The sequence below is a fragment of the Humulus lupulus genome, chromosome 1, assembly GCF_963169125.1.
Source record: "Humulus lupulus chromosome 1, drHumLupu1.1, whole genome shotgun sequence".
In the NCBI taxonomy this organism is placed as follows: Eukaryota; Viridiplantae; Streptophyta; class Magnoliopsida; order Rosales; family Cannabaceae; genus Humulus; species Humulus lupulus.
In genome coordinates this window covers 43,476,278-43,494,978 of record NC_084793.1, presented here as the reverse complement: position 1 = coordinate 43,494,978, position 18,701 = coordinate 43,476,278, and the positions used below count along the sequence as shown (strand labels likewise).

General features: G+C 32.0%; 3 protein-coding genes and 1 long non-coding RNA gene across 6 annotated transcripts; 1 reads left to right on the top strand and 3 right to left on the bottom strand.

The window, feature by feature from the left end:
* Nucleotides 1–1,056: 1,056 nt before the first annotated feature.
* On the bottom strand, nt 1,057–2,238 carry LOC133814119 (uncharacterized). Its single transcript, XM_062247118.1, has 4 exons — nt 1,857–2,238; nt 1,536–1,783; nt 1,241–1,468; nt 1,057–1,086 (listed from the first exon to the last, which is right to left on the bottom strand). The coding sequence occupies exons 1-4, from the start codon at nt 2,236–2,238 to the stop codon at nt 1,057–1,059; spliced, it is 888 nt and encodes a 295-aa protein (XP_062103102.1).
* Nucleotides 2,239–2,486: 248 nt separating this feature from the next.
* On the bottom strand, nt 2,487–5,251 carry LOC133814117 (uncharacterized). Its single transcript, XM_062247115.1, has 4 exons — nt 4,499–5,251; nt 3,542–4,380; nt 3,366–3,459; nt 2,487–3,281 (listed from the first exon to the last, which is right to left on the bottom strand). Exons 1-4 carry the CDS (start codon nt 5,249–5,251, stop codon nt 2,487–2,489), a joined length of 2,481 nt encoding a protein of 826 aa, XP_062103099.1.
* Nucleotides 5,252–7,614: 2,363 nt separating this feature from the next.
* LOC133814109 (uncharacterized) lies at nt 7,615–10,009 on the bottom strand (the record flags this gene model as incomplete). The annotated part of the gene is made up of 6 exons (XM_062247109.1): nt 7,615–7,686; nt 8,670–8,743; nt 9,008–9,084; nt 9,331–9,387; nt 9,597–9,633; nt 9,930–10,009. Coding segments are annotated over 6 exons (381 nt in total), but the record flags the coding sequence as incomplete, so codon positions are not given.
* Nucleotides 10,010–13,547: 3,538 nt separating this feature from the next.
* On the top strand, nt 13,548–17,006 carry LOC133791802 (uncharacterized). Of its 3 annotated transcripts, none has more exons than XR_009874200.1 (4): nt 13,548–13,884; nt 14,240–14,317; nt 15,306–16,190; nt 16,276–17,006. It is a non-coding gene; the product is annotated as an uncharacterized LOC133791802 (long non-coding RNA). The 3 variants fall into 3 exon arrangements; XR_009874198.1 differs by having other exon boundaries at nt 13,549–13,884; nt 14,270–14,317; XR_009874199.1 differs by lacking the exon at nt 14,240–14,317 and having other exon boundaries at nt 13,549–13,884.
* The last annotated feature ends 1,695 nt before the right edge of the window (nt 17,007–18,701 follow it).

Genomic DNA, 18,701 nt, shown 5'->3' with positions numbered 1-18,701 from the left:
GACCCCACTAAGTTATAAATCAATTTATGAGTCATCAGATGACGTGTTTGATGACATGGCATCCTACGTGTATGCTGACATGGTTTTTGTAGTTTTGCGTGTCTGATGACGTGGCATCCTACATGGCATCCTGTGTAGCATCATATGTGGCATCCTACGTGGTATCATTTTATTAGCCCACATAGCATTATTTTATTGGTTTGTTACACAATTTATATTTTGTTCAAATTTAATGGTTATGTGTAGGTAAAAGATAATAACAGTTATTTATAAATGTTCTATATTAGAAATAAACTAGAAAAAAACCATTCAATAATAAAATGTTTAATGCTAAAATTCTTTATAATGTTCAATACTAAAATAAGTCATAAAGTTATCATTTTAAGGTTACCCCTACCAAAATAAAAAAAAACTTCATAAAGTTCATTCCTTAGTAAATTAATGTAAATAAACTAAGAATTATCTTGTGACTCCCGAACTGAAATAGATGGCGACTCTCTTAAATTTGCATCTGAAGCTTGGTCTGTTGGAGGTGGTGGAGGCGGTGCCATCAAATTGTTATGACGAAGTATATCCACAACTACACTAAGTTGTTCGTTAGTAGCATTAAGGCGGGAAGTTGTATCATTAAGTCGTTCAAGTAACTCTTCATAAGTTGGTTGATTACCCACAATATTTTCACGATGTGAAGTAGAAGTTGTGACACTAGGAGACCGCCCCCACCCTCGCAAGTATACCGAATCACGTCCAAGTACACGCTCCATAATCTCTTTATCAGACAGTTCTTCTGGAGGATGTTGACCCCTTAACTCCATTATTTTCCTAATATTATATTTAATTAATTATTAGTAAGAAATATAATAAATAAAATTTTTAATTTAAATTACTTACATATAATGGCCCGAGCTCTATTCCAGTCCATCCTTTCTCAGCATCATAATGCTTTAGACGCCATGTCTCAATTTGACCGGTAGGAGAAGTTAACACCATTCCACATCGAATGTGATGTCGTGGTGTGGAGACTGAACCATTTTTCGACTCCCATTTCCTCTTTGATCAATTGGTAGTATTCTTTAATGCTCTTTCCTAAAGAAATAAATCCAAATAAAATTTATTAGAAAAAATTTTACACAACATTTTCTTTTGAACAACACAATGTCTATTTATTACAAACTTTATTGAACAGTTTAACATTAAAATATGTAAATCAAAGACAAAACAAAATACTAAAAAATGTTACCTTAAATTCAGGAGAACACCAACGATCACACAAAATCATCCAATCTTCTTGATGTTCGTCTTTTAAGTCTGGATGACGTTTGCTCTTGGCCATCTCGAGATCATTTTCTCCTCCAATTTCTTTGAAATATAAGTGCAGCTTGTACTTATGACCCTTCCAAGCTTTTCTCATTTGCTCATCAATGCATTTTTTAGTTGTCTCATCATTCAAGTTGATGTCAAAATGTTCCTATAACATAAAACAATATTAATTATAAATATTACAAATATAAATGTAATATTGTGAAATGACTTACCAAAAGATAGTGTCGCAATGGAGCTCTCACATCTTCTGGGACCATTCTCCACTCTTTATAATGAAATGTACTATGATTCCGAATAATGAATCCAATCTCATTATTAAATTTCTCAGCATTAGTACAAATTGGTTGATGACACTCCGCATTAAAAGTCACTGACAACTTTCCAGTTGATGATGCCTTAGCTATAGTTGTAGTTGTCAAGCCGCGAGTAACTCCACGTGGCTTAAAGGAAGATGTTTGTCCTACAATACAATATAATCTTAATTAAAATAAATAGAAATTTAAAGAAATGAACATGAAAGACATTAAATTTACCTGATGGAACTTGGGAAGATTGATTTTCATCTTCGGTATCAAAATGGGTCGTCACATTGACTTGTTCACCCTGTACAGTAGGGTGTGTGGAGCCTTGAGGGTGTTCTCTCTCTACATTAGATTGTGCGGTGGTTCTAGGTCGTTGACTGAGTACCGTAGATCGAGTGGTGTGACAAACTTGTTGATTCTCTAAACTCGACCGAGTAGTGCGAATAACTTGTGTAGGTGGAGCAGGAGGATCAATGACTGGTTCAACTTGTTGATTCTCTATACTCGACCGAGTAGTGCGAACAACTTGTGAATGTGGAGCAGGAGGATCAATGACTGTTTCAACTTGTTGACTTTGAGCAATAGATCGAGTGGTGCGACGACCAGGTGCCATGACTAAAATTCTGTGAAATAAAACAAAGAAAATGATTAGTAAATAAATATTTACAAATATTAAGAAACTAACTATGAATTAAGAATCTGGATATCTTGTTTCATCTCAGTTTTTGCAAACCTTAGTTTCTGTACTTGTATTTCTGTTTGTGTACAGGGTGCTTGGCTAGTTGGCTAGTTGGGGAAGAACATTTGTAGACAAATTTCACGAGGCACTAACTGATCAATGACAAGATGACTAACTATGAATTAAGAATCTGCATCATCATCACATTCTGATTCTGTATAACTTTTGGTGTCATCACTTGAGAGAAATGTTTCATTATTAGAGAATATATTTCTTTCATCAAAATCTTTATCTAAGTCACTATCCTTGTCAACATTTTGATTTTGGTTTAAAAATAAATCAACAACAAGTTGGTCTGAAAGAGTTACAGAATGAACATCTAATCGAACTAAAGACGGACTTTCAATGAAATCCTCAATTGGTTGAAAAGGTGGCAATTGAAATGATTCTTCTTCTTGAAACACATCATTATTTACTGTCTCTTCCATAATTTCAGGAATGTCATAAATAGATCGATGATTTACTTTTTGAACAATCCGCCAATTTGAACCACGCTTCATATCAAGCAAATAGAAAACTTGTTGTGCTTGAGTTGCCAAGATAAATGGTTCATTAGAATACCAATCAGTAGATGTATTGATGGAAGTCAAATTATGATCCACAACAATTGATCTACCTTTTGGATTAGAGCTATACCACTTGCATCGAAATAAGAACACCTTCCGATCTAAAACGAATGACAACTGCAAAATCTCAATCAAGACACCATAGTATAGGATATTAATATTGTCATGATCACCTTCAGTGCAAATTCCAGAACATTGTGTCTTAAGAGTATCGTCACACTCTTTACATCGAAATCGAACACCATTCACAATACAACTTTGGTACGTGTTGTACCGTTCAAGTGGACCTTGAGATAAAGAGTACAAATCATCATTGGCAAGAGGTGATTTTTGAACTCGCATTTGAGACACCTGTAGTATGAAAGAATTTGAATTATGATGAATGATGTCACAACTTAAGAATTTAGTAAGAAACCATTAATGATAATCTCTTACTTTATTCTTAAACCAAGAAGGGAATTGTTCTTTGTGCTCTAAGGCAACTTCTGAATCTGAAAGACCTTTTTCTTCCAACAGCTTTATATGATCACTACATTCAAATTAATTTCTATGAATAAGTAAATGATATTTTGTTGAGATAATTTAGAAGAATAAAATAAACTGTTACTTACTCGATAAAATGTTGGATATCATCTATAGAATTGTTCAATATATACCATTGAACGACTTGTCTCCAATTTTGAAGCAATTTGATAGTAGATGCCCCTAATGAACGAACATTGGAGTTGAAAACATCTAACTTGTGATTTGGAGAAGGTATATCCCAATTACGCTCGGGTCTTGTGAATCTTGTCTCTATGTTAGAAACATATCTTGACAAGAAAGTTACAGCTTCATCTACAACAAAAGCTTCTGCTATTGAACCATCAGGCCGAGACATGTTTCTCACATATTTCTTGTACAAACCCATATGGCGTTCTGTCCCAAACATCCATCTCGAAGCAACTTGACCACCTAATAACACTTGATCGGGTAGGTGAACACAAAGATGAACCATTATGGTAAAAAATGATGGGGGAAATATCTTTTCCAACTTGCACAAAATTATTACAATTCCATCTCTCCATTCTTCTATGTCAGAAATTTGTAATGTTTTTGCACAAATTTTTTGAAAGAATTGGCAGAGTTCAATCAAAGTACCACGAATGTTGTCTGTCAGAAAAGGAAGTAATGCAGCTGGTAATATCTTATGAAGTAAAACATGACAATCATGAGTTTCCATTCCTCGTAGTTTGTCATTATCTGTTACACATCGACTAATATTCGAAGCATATCCATCTGGTAATCTAACACTTTGAATGAATTTACAAAAATCTTTGCATTCTTCTCTCGTCAAAGTGTAACTAGTATAAGGTTTTTCAAGCTTGTTATTAGATAGGTCCTTCTTCAGCCAAAGCTCTTCACGAATATTAAGATTTTGTAAATCCTTACGAGCTTTTAAAGTGTCTTTCTATTTACCTTCAATTTCTAAAAGTATTCCAATAATGTTATCACATACATTTTTCTCTATATGCATCACATCAAGATTGTGACGCAGCAAGAGCTTTGACTAGTATGGCAATTCAAACAAAAACACTTCTTTTACACCAATTCAGCTCTTTCTCTCCACGCTTACGTTTTCTAGAAGAATTACTTGGTGCTTTACCAGGGGTATGAATAGGAATTTCATCCAATTGCTCTAAAATGTCGTCTCCAGTAAAAGTTCTAGGAGGGCCACGTAATTCAGTAGATCCATCATATTCTTTACTTTTTCTCCAAGAATGGTTTCTTTTCAAATAACATCGATGTCCCATGAAACATTGTTTGTCAGTTATTCTTCTAGATCTTGTATCTTCAAGACAAACAGGACATGTTAATTTACCAGCAGTGCTCCACCTAGACAAGTATGCATAAGCAGGAAAATCACTAATTGTCCACAAGACTGCAGCTCGAAGTTTAAACATGCATTGACCATACAAATCATATGCATTGACTCCATCCCATAACTCTTTAAGCTCTTCAATTAATGGCATCAAGAACACATCATAATCTTTTCCAGGAGATTTAGGGCCTGGAATTAACAAAGACATGAGATAGTTTGTTCCATTAGGAGAAGCCCAAGGTGGCATATTGTACGGAATTAATATCACTAGCCACAAACTATAGGTTGATGTCATATTAGAGAAAGGGTTAAACCCATCGGACGCCAACCCCATTCGTACACTCCTAGAATCAGCTGCAAAGTCAGGATACACATTGTCGAAATGCTTCCAAGCATCCCCATCAGCAGGATGACGTAAAATCCCAGCTTCATTTTTTCGTACCTCTTTATGCCATCGCATATCTTTAGAAGTGTGCTTCAAACTAAACATTCTCTCAAGTCGTGCCTTGATTGGGAACTATCTAAGTCGTTTATGTGGGATTTGATTTCGTACATAATGACTAGACTTGCATACAGGACATGACACTGCATTTGTATTCTCACCATAAAACAATGCACAATCATATTGACAAACATCAATTTGCTCATAGCCTAAGCCCACCTCACAAAGAAGCTTCCTCGTTTGGTAATAATTCCCTGGGCACTGATTACCCTCAGGCAATATCTCTCTCAAACACTCCAAAAGACCGTCGAATGATTTATCTGTCCATTTGTTAAGCACTTTGAGATTCATCAACTTCATCGTCGCGCTTAAGACAGAGAAACCTTTACAATTATTGTACAAAGGCTTGTGAAGTGACTCAAACAATGCATCATACTTGTCATCCACATTAAGTGGAGATTCATCATTGAAGTCACTAGTTGGACCAATGTCAAAATACTTACTACCAATAGCATCATGAAGACCTGCCGCCAAATCATCACTCTGATCCGAATCTTCGACATTATCCTCGGTATCAAATAATCCATCATCTTCTACTTCCTCTACTTGCTCACCATGGTGATACCACCTTGTGTAAGTACTAAGAAATCCATGAGTGATCAAGTGCAACTTTATCACATGCATGTATTGTGATTTCTTATTCACGCATCGACAACAAGGGCATAGAACCATCCCATTGGAGTCCATGGAGTGTCTTGCAACACTAATGAATTCATTCATTCCAGCAGCATATTCTGCTGAAAGTTTATTTGGTATATTTATCCAATGATGATCCATGAACCAACAAAATGGGGTCCCTTGTTGTAGTTGGTAGAGCTAATGATGAACCCAAATTCTAGAAAGAACACAGAGGAGAACAAGAGCAAAAAAAAGAATAAGAAAGGATGGTAAATATTAAAGATTTTTCTCTTTTGTAGATTATTATAAATGAATTAGGAAAATAAGAAAGAAGAGAGAATGGGAGATTGATTTGGGGGAAGTGAAATGAAAATGGAGAGGCTAAAAAGGATGAGGAAAACAATGAAAATTGTTATGGTTCAGCTACTTGGGGCAGCTAAACTAAGAATCATGGAAGTTTCTGCTAGACAAGCACCTCTCATGGACATTGCATTTTTTGGGGAGGTTCAATTTAGTAACATGGGATTTGATCTATCTGACAAAGATTCATGAATGCATCTTTATTATTAATTCTTTCTTTTTTTTTTTTAAAAAAAACAATACTGAATTGAAAGAACTATTGTCATTATATAGAAACATATAAATATATGTATGTATATATATGTGGTGCAAATATTTTTGTACATATTCAAAGGTTACTACTACTGCCCAGGAGGAGGCTTTAAAGATTCTTTCCACCCCAGTAAATAAGGGGCTTTAATTTTTCTTCTTGCACATGAATTATTAAAATTTCACAAAGCAAATAAACCATAACAGTTTGTCTCTGAACTCTAAACTAAGTACCAATAGAAAATGACAGTAAGCTTATTAAATAGTGTTAATTTATTGATTTTTTATTTTGTTATTTTGTAGTCTCTTCCAAAGAAACTAGACTTTTAATCAATTTTAGTACATAAACAACAGAGGGAAAGCCACTAACAACAACTCATAAACAAAGTACCAAAGAAAAAATACAAAAGAAATAGCATAGAAAAATTCAAATGCATAAACAACCAATCACAAAAACTATAAACAAAGCACCAAAAAGTGCCTCAGGACAATGATTCATCATCAAACTTTCAGATTAGTAAGGATTTGATATCACTATAAATCATAAAAATGTTACCTCAAGGCTTCCAAGGCTAAATTCCAAAAGTGTTAAAGCCGCCAAGCCTAATTCAAAAATCACAGAGCCACCCAGACCAAGCCCAAAACCTCAAAGCACTACAAGAAATTCATATTACAATTAAATTCTGATTGAAAATAATGATCAACAATAAAAACAACAAGAATTCAATCATGCTCATATTTACACATTCAAAATTAATCAAAACTAAAATAAAATCATATCTGAAAGTTATACAAAAAATTTAGAAAACATAACTTGCAAACAAATATAAAGAATCAAATCAAATAAAAAAATGCAAAAATAAAAAGACAAATCATATATAACCAAAAATTACCTCAAAATAATTTCTACAAGACATTTCTACAAGCAGCTTATAAGCAATTTACCAAAATCTTTCTAGAAAAAGATCACTGTCGAGCTTGGCTAACCAACTAAAAAACCCAAAATCCTTACAACCCATAAAACATAAAAATGTAATTCTAGCTAAAAAGAAATTCAAAAACATTGAGAGAAAATAAAAAGGAATAAACCAAAGCTTAATCAAGATTGTGTCACCAAGGAAGAGCTGGAGTCGTTTTTCTTTCTTTTCTTTTTTTGCGTTCCCTTACTGTCCAAAAGGAAAAACTCATAAATATGGAGAACTAAGGCCTTTACAGAGATAAGTTATGTATGGCATAATTAAGCCCTCTACTTAGTAACTTACAGATCAAAAGAGTGAGTCACAGGAGAGAAGAAGACAAAGCCGATTTGGTTCTGAGAACTGGAAAGGCGTAGAAGACGATTTGATTTCAAAATGAACAAAGCAAAATTAGTTAAGAATGAAAAAACAGAAATCAAAAGAGAAATCAGAAGAAAATTTACTTATTATGAACGAAACTAGAATATGTCTTTACTTACAAATTTAGAAAAAGAGATATTGTGTGTCCCACATACATAATTAGAGGAATCGATAAAGAAATAAATAGCTACCGCAAATGTTTATGCAAAATTATTGATTTATTTATGGGCAAATTAAGTGGTCCTCCTCCTAGAGAAGGTAAAACGGATTGGGGGTCTAACATCATACTATATCATGGAATCAAAGCACTATACATAGTATGATTTACAACAAACAGCATTTTCAAGTAACAAAATAGCTGTTTTAAAATATATATATATAATTTAATAATTAAAAAAATCAATTAGGAAAAGTGCAGGTTTACTAGCTTGATATTTAAAAAAGAACTGAATGAAAATTCATCAAAGATATTAATTTCATGAGTGGAACAAAGATAATAGAGAAAAGAAAATGTAAAAATATCTACAATTGAAATACAGTAATAGTAATAATAATGATGATTCAGTTTTGTTTCTAGATTATCATTGAAAACATAAACCACTTATTAAAGAAAAGAAAAGATTATTTTTGGCCTTAGCTTTTGCTTTCAATATATTTTATCCTACAATTGGCAGCTGAACAGAAAAGAATGCTATCAACACGATGATTTATCTTCAATTCGTTTTTTTTCTTCACATAACATAAATAAGCAATAAAATCCCATCTCTTATTTGGACTATACTGTTAAAAAAGATTAAAAAAAAAATACTCACTGCAATATACAAATTGGTTGAGATCAAGAGTCACCCGGCCCTGCTTAGCAGTATCAAATGAATCAAACATATTACTGCAACGAGCAAAACAACAGCAGAAAATGAGTAAGCCTCTGTTATGAGCTTATGACCATTTTGAACTGGTGTAGATGATAAATTCTACATGTTCAAGAGTTTCACTTGAAGCCAAACACATTTATATGATTAAGAGTGTGGAACAAAATATGTATACAATGCTGAGAGACATATCGATTGTGTGTATAAAATTCATTCTAAGCACATAAAACTTTTGTTCTTTATTCCGAGAAAAACATGTATTTCTGTCGAGAGAAACTTACCGAGCTGACTGCAAAAATATACAAATAGATATGAAATCATCTAATCTGAATCTTCCATTCTTCTTTTGATCAAAACTCTGCACAAATTATAAAACAATGAGCTATGACAGCCATAAACTTATTATGTATAAACATCATTAGAAAATCCCAAGTAAATCTATAGCATCTACTGATCTCTTTAAGAAAATCCGCACTAAAAAATCATCCAAATTCTTGCACATACATCAACTTTTTGCCATGTACCACAAGTGAAAAATAGATCATTTCAACTGCTTCTTAAGAAAATTTAGAATCCATCCATGAAGTGCAAGTAAATGATTTACCTCACAAACAATGTAAAAAGCAGGAGAGTCCAGCGAGAATCCAATTTTTACCAATGCCTGCGACCAATATTTAGCAGCAATTGAGAATAGGAAATTAACAACACGAAAATCGAGAGAGAAAGAGAGAGTGAGAGAGAGAACACGAGCTAATAATAACTCTCATACCAGTAGCTACAAGTACTGGACAAATAAGTGCCACCACCAATCACTAGTCAACATACAATTACAACTTGGCTTTCATCGAAAGCAACTAAGTTAAAAATTACCTCAAACACTTCATCAGTAACAAGATAACCACGCTCCCTGTAAACAACAACAGCAGCAAAGAATCAAGAGTTTGAGAAAACAGCTTTTTAGCCAAAGGATGCTACTGCTACAATTTAAGAGCAAACAAATACATTCATAATCAAATATGTTGGCTTCCAATGACTTCTTAAAGCAGCCATTTTTATTATAAACTAATACAATATAGAACTTAGTTAGATATTACATATGTTGGTAATTTCCACTGCGAAGGTTTGAACTAACTTAAACACCCATTAAAGAATAACACTAGCATGTTTACAAGATTCCTGTACCCAAAAAAGCACTGAAATTACCTCTCCAGGTCTGAAAAAGCTTGTTGAACCTGCAAATAGAAGAAGCAACAAACCGAGTGTATGTAGTTTAATGGTAAAGTTTAATGGTGAGGCTGCCTGTTTGGTTAGTTAATTGGAACAATTTTCCATTACATTTATGATTGGATGTGTTCTTATATAGGGGTTCATGGAGGTTGGATGTGTTCATGGAGGTTCCTGGTTCAATTAAATAGTTATGTATCAGATTAAAAAAAGTTGGTGGCAAGATGACCTTCCATTATTTTCTTATGGAAAGTGCCCCAAAATCATAGAGCACCAAACTACAAAAGCGCACCAAACTACAAAAGCACACCTTAAAAAGCTAATTACTAGTGGTACAGAGTCACAAAAAATACTACGGCCAAACATATCTTAAACAGCCATACCCAACCACAATGAAAAACAAACTCACTATAAATAAACAAAACGAGAGCTCAAGAAAGTGCAAGGGCAAATCACCAAGAGCACCACAGTCAAAATAAAAAATATACCAAAATATTCAAATAAGCGATTAAACAAAACCCGGAATTTGAATAAACTATAGTTACTTGAATATGCCAAAACAATAAGACAAATTGGAAATATATGTGTATACTTTCCATAACCATTTCTGGGTTTTTCTTGAATTCAATTAGAACTGCAGAGAAAATGGATATATCTTAAAGCAATCTCAAGAAAAAGAATGGGATTATGAGTAACAAGCTTCTGTTTACAATCTTTTCCATAGCTGCAAGCTTTATACTTCTAACTACTAAGGTACAAAGAAGGCAAACAAGAAACCGTGAAAGAAAAATCCAAGTTTGATTTTCCACAACATACATTATTTTTGCTGCATACATATGTATACTAGTATAGTACTCCTCTATTTGATCCAATTCAAGTATTCAAGAATCCAACAACCTCAATTACATATACAGGTTCATACCCAATATTTACATTTGTCTCAATTTTTTAACTTTGAATGGCAATGCAAGTAGAAAAGAAAAAAGAAGAGCTTTTTCTTTTAAAATGTTGTTGAAATGAACATACATTGGGTCAGAATATTAAGTTACTTAAAAGTTGGTCGTTGGGATTGGGTTCACACTCAATGAAATCAAATCAATGAGAATTTTTCAGAAATTCATTTTGACTGGAGAGTCTAGAAATAAAAATAAAAAAGTTGAGATTTTTTCTTTCCATTTTATTTATAATAAACAGAGGAAAAATCTTGGCACTTACAAGAAATAGCACCAGTGAATACATGTATTCAAAGGGTAGTAACCAAAATAAAAAGGAAAAAAAAAACAAATCGAATCGAATCCCATCAAGCAAATCTGTTTCATAGTCCAAAAGAAGAGGACTTTTCCTTTGAGGGTCTTAAGCTAAGAATCTTGGTTATGCTTGAATGTAAAGTAAATCATCTCTCTTTCCTCTTCTACATAATCCATTATCATCATCATTATCAAACATCTCTTACATATTTTGACCAAAAAACCTAAAAGAAATTGAAGTTGCTATTATGAACTACTGCTTTTCCAAAACATAGCATAATGTGAATGTCCATATTCAAAGAAACAAAACAAACCACACAAGAACTATTCTTCAGCAAACAGAAAACAGATAGCAGAACATATTACTTCAAATATATCATTTTTCACAGCCTAATGGAGTGAGTGTATTAAGCTTCAAGAAATCAAATACAGAAAAGTTATTTCTAAATATACTAAAAAAAAACAAATTAGGACATTTCAGTTACCGTGTCCGTGTGTGGTCGAGATGAGAGTCGTCCCGCGCCGGAGAGAGAGACGGTGCTTGGTCACTTCGATCTGAATCGGTCTTGAGGAAGAACTGGAAGAGGCTGTGACTCCAACGAAACGACTGTTAGAACGGCAGTGCTGTGTAAGAACAAGGAATGGAAACAGTGATCTGATCTGGAAGGGTGCGTGAAAGGGAAACAGTGATCTAATCTGGAAGGGTGCGTGAAAGGGAAACAGTGATCTGATCTGTGAAAGGGTAAATGGAAACAATGATATAATATATTTGTTAATTTGATACAAAAAAAAATAGGCCAGATGGCAGACACATATTACAACAAATTTAACACATCATCAATATTATAACACATCAGCTTACACATAAGCATTTATAAAAATAAAAAATAAAAAGTAAGCAAAAATGGGAGGAAAAATTGAGCGGGAATTGTAAAAATTTTCCCTCAAAAATAAATGTAGGCAAAGTCTCCATATTAGTAGGTAATATTGGTAGGAAATAACATTTCTGACATAATATACTAATGACAAATAATTACTTACCAATATTCGCTACCAATAAATATTAGTAGGCAAAAGATATTTTTACCTACCAATATATATATGTAGGTAAGAAATTGGTAGGTAAATGTCAGCTTATTTACTCCACATAAGCTTCCAAATAAGCATTTATAATAATAAAATAATATAATGAAAATAAAAAAACGGGGGGAAAATTGAGCGGGAATGGTTAAAAAATTTCCCTCCATAATATACGTAGGTAAAGATCATTACCTACTGATATTATTGGTAGGTAAAGCTCTGTTCAGAAATATAATATAATGGACTAGTATTTACCTACTAATATTATCTACCAATAAATATTGGTAGGCAAAACATTGCTTTCCCTACCAATATATATTGGTAGGTAAAATATTGGTAGGTAAAGATCAGATTTCTTGTAGTGTCAACTTTTCTTACCAAAATATGAGAAAAATAAATTCTCACTTTTGTTTACAATTTTTCCCATAATCGGATTTTACGAGGGAAAAGGAAAAAAATCTAAGGGTGTGATTAGTAGTTGATTTGGAAATGATTTTATGATTTTGAAAATTTAAAATTTGTGGGACCTACCAAAATATCTGATTGGTAAATTGTTTTTGAAAACTATATCCTAATCAGAATTCTAATTTTGTGTTGTAATTTAGAAAACAACAATTTCACGTTTTTTCTGTTTTGTGATTTTTTTCTCCAAAATCCTAAAATCAAAATCAGGGTTTGTTTGTTCTCTCTACTCCTATCCTCTGTATCATTGCTTGTATTTTTTTTTTTTTTTTTTTGCCAATTTTTATGACTTGAGTATGTTCCCACTAGTAATAAGGTGTTTATGGAACATTTTATGACATTTAGGATGCCCAATTCAAAAATAAGATGTGTCGGTATTTTTATAGATGACAATGCAATATTGTTATGAATTTAATCAATAATTATTATTAAATTTTAATTTATCATTATAATTAAATTTTACTTAATTAAATTGATAAATCAAAATTTAATATTATACAACTTATGTATAGAAAATATATAAAATTAAAATAATATTCCTGTTCCAATCACAATCACGTAATTAGTTTCTATTATATTTTCAAATTTAATACCAATCACAGATTCATTTTTTTAAAACTAAAAAACAGTTTAATGACATTGAACCAATCACATTTTCATAAACATAATTTTAGTCACTAAATTCAGATTTTCATTTCAGAATCTCACTTTTCAAAATTACAGTTTTCTAATCGTGAACCAATCAGACCCTAAGAAAACAACTTTATCGTGTTTGGAGTTTTATAAAATGAGTGGAAAATTTTACAAATGAAAATATGAGGGAAACTTTTTAAATAAAAGTTGGATTTCATCTTCCCCTTATTTTGGTGAGGAAACTGAGAGAAAAGTATCTAGCTCTCATGACTGAGATCTCTCCAAGGTACTGAAACCTCTATCAGCTCCCAACTTCCCTTAAGTTTCTCTTCGCCAAAGAAGCACATTGCCAACGTCGAGGACTCAAAGTGAGTGAGGTATTCTTGCTAGGGTTTCTGATTAATTCTCTTCTTTCTCTCTCTGGAATCGAACGAAGATTTAGCCCTAATCTGTATAATGTAAGAGGCTTGAAACTCGATCTGAGCCTTCAAGTTTTCCGATTGTAGTTTCAGGTTTGCCTCTGATTTGATTAGCATTGCAGAGTGTTTATTGGTTTCTATGAATTTCGATTACATGTATTTAATTAATAAACTCTTCCAATATATTGGGATAATAGCTTTGGTTATATGAATTCTATTTCATCTGGTCTAAGTTTTTAGCTTTTTGCTTGTTGTAGTTTTTCCATAGAAAATATTTTCTGAAGAATTTTTTTAGTTAAATATATATGTACATATATTTCTGAGGGAATAATTATAGGAATTGGCTTGTTTGGATTCATTGCCTTATTCTCTCTCTCTTTTTTTGAGTTTCAAGCACATTGCTAGGCTTAAAGTATATCTATTTGTATATATGTTCTCATTTATCCAGGCTCTTTGACTCGTCTTTCAAAATTTCCAGACTATTGGAGGGCCACATTTAACTTTGGAGGGTATTCAACCCAGCCTAGTATGTACTTGACATATCTGTTGTTAATTATCTTTGTCGAATGAGTTTTTTGACATGTTTGATGGTGTCTTAGCTCTGGTCAAGACTTGTTTGTAGGCTACAGTAGTCTCATGCTACACTTCACGATAGTCACATGTTCAGGGGAGTTTTATATATAAAGAAAAATTGGGGAGGCTCTGAACAATTGATATTTGTACGATGTATTTTGGATCTGCTGACTGTTATTTTCCAATATCATGTTACCTTGATCCTGGATTTTAAAGAGAATGAAATTTTTGTTATTTTTCTATTTTATTTACACTTATATAAAGCCTTCTCTCTACATTTTTACACTGAAGTATATATGTTCAGGTATATTTTTCATTTTAATTATTTTTAAACTTTTAATTGTTTCATAGTGTTTGAGAACGTACTGCATGCCAAACTCAGCAAAAGATATATAGGCAACTTTATATGGGTGCAGTTCCAAACTAATTTTTTAATCTTTTTCCTTCTAAATATTTTTAACATCTTGGTAGTTAAGTTATGAGAGTCTTTATAAGGATTAACATTGATGTGTGGACGTATTGATATCATCTAAACTTCTTTAACATTTTGTTGTGAATACTGATTATTTCTTTTTGTCTGTGGTTTCATGCATTGTAGTCAACTTGGCCTAAACTTGTATCTATTGTTATTGCCCGGTGATTTGATCAGTAAGAGTGTTGTGGTTCTGTTGAAAATCAATGCACCACCAGTCATTTGAATATTGCTCTTGATATTTATGATTTAAAATTATTTTTTGATGCTTTTGCAATAATTGATTACTTTGAAAAATGGTTCTACATTGCTTAAATATGGTGGCAAATGGGCTTTGATTATTTAAGAATATTGATTATCCTTATAGTTTTGATTGTAATTAAACATTTTTCTAGAATGCCTTTCTTTATGATGCCAAAGGTCTTTCTCTCTCTATGATTTCTAATTCTTTGCTTGTATCCCTTGTTAGGTGAAAAAACTGAGAAAACTATTGAAATCTCCTCCTCTTTCTTCGATTGTTTCAATCTCTGAGATCCACCATGAGACCACCACCTCCACCACCACTACCACCTCCTGCACTACCACGACCACCACCTCCTCCACCTCTGCGGCCACATCTACGTCCACCTCCTTTGTCAGCTCTGCCAACCCATTCAAGACACATTCAATCGGTTCCACCAAAGAAAATGAGGCCACCTCCACCATCACAACCACCATTGAAACGAAGAGCTATGGGAGCAATGGAAAGATTTGAAATATTTGAGACATCATAATCACAGTCTACAGAACTGTTATGTTAAGATTTTGCTCTTGCTTATTTTTTCACTTTTTAATGATAAGTTTTATCTTAAGGCGCGTTTTATCTAGGCACCTATGATTGCAAGGTTAGATTATGTGATTTGATTAGTGTGATTGTTGTGTACAATGTTGCTTGCTAGCTTGTTTTCAAAATAATATTGGAAGTTATATGTTAAATGTCTTGTTGTAAAATGTTTCCTATGTAGGTGTAAAATATTGAAGAGACACAAATCAACTTGTCAATTGGCACTAAAAACAAAAACCTTACATGACTGATGATACGAATGATTTTTTGGTCGATTCATTAACTGAGCAAATGCACAAAGGCCAAAATATAGGAGGAGCTTTTACAAAAATGACTTTAGCAACTGTTGCTCATCTGGTTAGCGAACGGTTTGAGCAATTCTATCATTCTGATCATGTCAAGAATAGAATGAAGACTTTGAAGAAGAATTCTGTTGTAGCCAAAGAATTAGTGAACACCAGTGGATTTGGTTTTAACTATTCTACACAAATGATTGAAGCAGTTGTCAGTGTTTGAGAAACTTATATTAAGGTAAAATTATTAAATAATATTTTATTGATAAATTTCATATAATAATATAATGTGTTCTTATATTTATTTTTCTTGGTCAAAATAGGTATACTCAAAAGCTTCTCAATTTCAGTACAAAGCCATTAGGAATTATGAAAAGCTTGGTGAACTTGTGGGAAGATCACGCTACAGGAGATCTTGCTGCACATCCAAGGGAAAGGTTGCATCATTAGAGTAGAGAAGAGCCACATTTGGATGATGACACGTCTCCATTCGAATCGAGTGAATATGGAGTCAGCAATAATAATTCTGAACAAGGATATGGACTTGGAGAAGAATCATCTGCACAAGAGTCTACTCCTTCATAAAAAAAAAAAAAAAGTGGTAAAAAAAAAAAGAAAACAACACTAAGTGACATTGTGGCTGAGGAGTTAAAAAATGTTAGATCTGGTATGTATGCACTAGCTGCAGCTTTGAGTTGAGGCATTTCAAACCTTGAAGCCGAAAAACAATTATATGAAGAAATCTTGAAAATTGGTAATATGAGTGAGTTGTCTCATATGAAAGTTTACTCCGCTCTCACAAAAAATGAGAAGTCTGCATGGGCATTAATTTCTTGCTCTTCCAGAAGATCAACGTCGTCTTTGATTGATGGTAGAGTTCGGTAGCGAACTATTTGATGTTTAGTTTTTTTTCTTTTTTAATACTTTAGTTAGTTTTTATATATCAAATATTATTGATATATATTAAATGTATTATCTTTTGATTTTATTTAATGACATATTAACAAGTTGGTTAGTTTTTTAAAAATTTAATATTAAATTGAAAGTTGAATAAGAGATCTCTTTTTTATTTTTTTAAAATTTTATTTAAGATTTTTTTAAGTGGAAAAAGTAATTACTAATTGTTAAATAAGTTGCTTCAGAAAAAAAAATCAAATAGAAAAATCTGTAATTTCAAAATATTTCATTTTTTACTTTTTAAAAAAAAATTTATTTTATTTCCCTTTACTTTTATCAAAAAAACCAAACAAGAGAAAAACCATACTATTTTTCTTTCCTTACCAAACATAAGGAAATATTTTTTTTCCTTTTCCACACCTTTTCTTTCCTCACTATTTCCTTAGTTTTTTTTTTTCCTACCAAAATTCTAACTCCAAACAAGGCCTTAATAAATTTTTCCCCTATATTTTCTAAAACTTCAAATACAAGAAAATAATTTCCCTCAATTTTATTTTTCTTTCCGTTTCCTACTAAAATCCATACTCCAAAAAGAGTTTAGATCGATGTGAAATCTCACCAACTATCCTCCGTTTGGAATATGAATTTTAGAAGGGAAAAATGAATTTTTTTCTTTCTTTAATTATATATATATTTTTTAAATTATCAAATTTAATATGTAATCTTATAAAAATTTAGAAAATATATAATAAAAAAGGGAAAATATTTTTTTTAAATGTCTATTATAAAATTTAGGAAAATATTTTTCTTTATCTTCTTTGAAACTTTCTCTCACAAAAAAATTCCATGGTAAAATTGAATTCCAAACAAAACATAAATGATTGATTAAAAGTACTTCTCGTAATAAAAAAAATCTTACTTTCAGTGGCAATATAATTTATAATGAAAAGTAAAAAATGTATAAATAAAAAATACTATCATAATTACATCATCACTAATATATCCAACTAAAAATTTTAATAACAAAAGCAATTGTGACAAAATATAAATTTAGTACACCTTCATCATTGTAATTTTAAGAAATAAAATCCATGATTGTATTAGAAGGTTTAATGATGTGAATAATTTTTATTTTTTTTTGCAAGAAGGTTAAGCTTATATTTGTTAGAGTAGAAAAGCGAGAGGGTATATAGAACGTAAGAGAGAAATAAAGTGTAGGGAAAGTTAAAATATGTGTTTGATATGAGAGAAAAAGATAAAGGGAAAATTGGAGAAAAATAGACTTAAAACCCACAAAAACTTCTCCTCCTAAAAGTAGAGAGAAAATGGAGACGAGAAAAATATTATAATGAATAACCAAACTAATAACCTCATTGATGTTTATTAAAATTAAAAATATCAAAATAATATAGTACTTTTCATATAAGAAAGTTGTCTTTCCTTCTTGTTCACAACAACAAATATTACTATTACCGGCGGAGGATCCCGCCGGTAATACATGGTGCATCCGCCGGTATTTTCTATTACCGGCGGAAGTCTGTTGGTAAAACCTTGCCGGTATTATATTATTACCGGCGGATTAATAGAGGCGGGACTCCGCTGGTGATGTGCAACGCTGTGACCCGTTTGACTCGTTTATTACCGGCGGGTTCCGCCTCTATTAATCTGCCGGTATTAAAATACTAATATTAAAATATAATAATTAATTTATTTTATTTCTTAATAAATATACATATAATACTTATTTAAAAATAATAATATTTAACATAAATTATAATTAATAACACAATTAATATTCATCAAACAAAAATAACATTGTAATTAATCATAAAATTAACTTAATAAAATACAA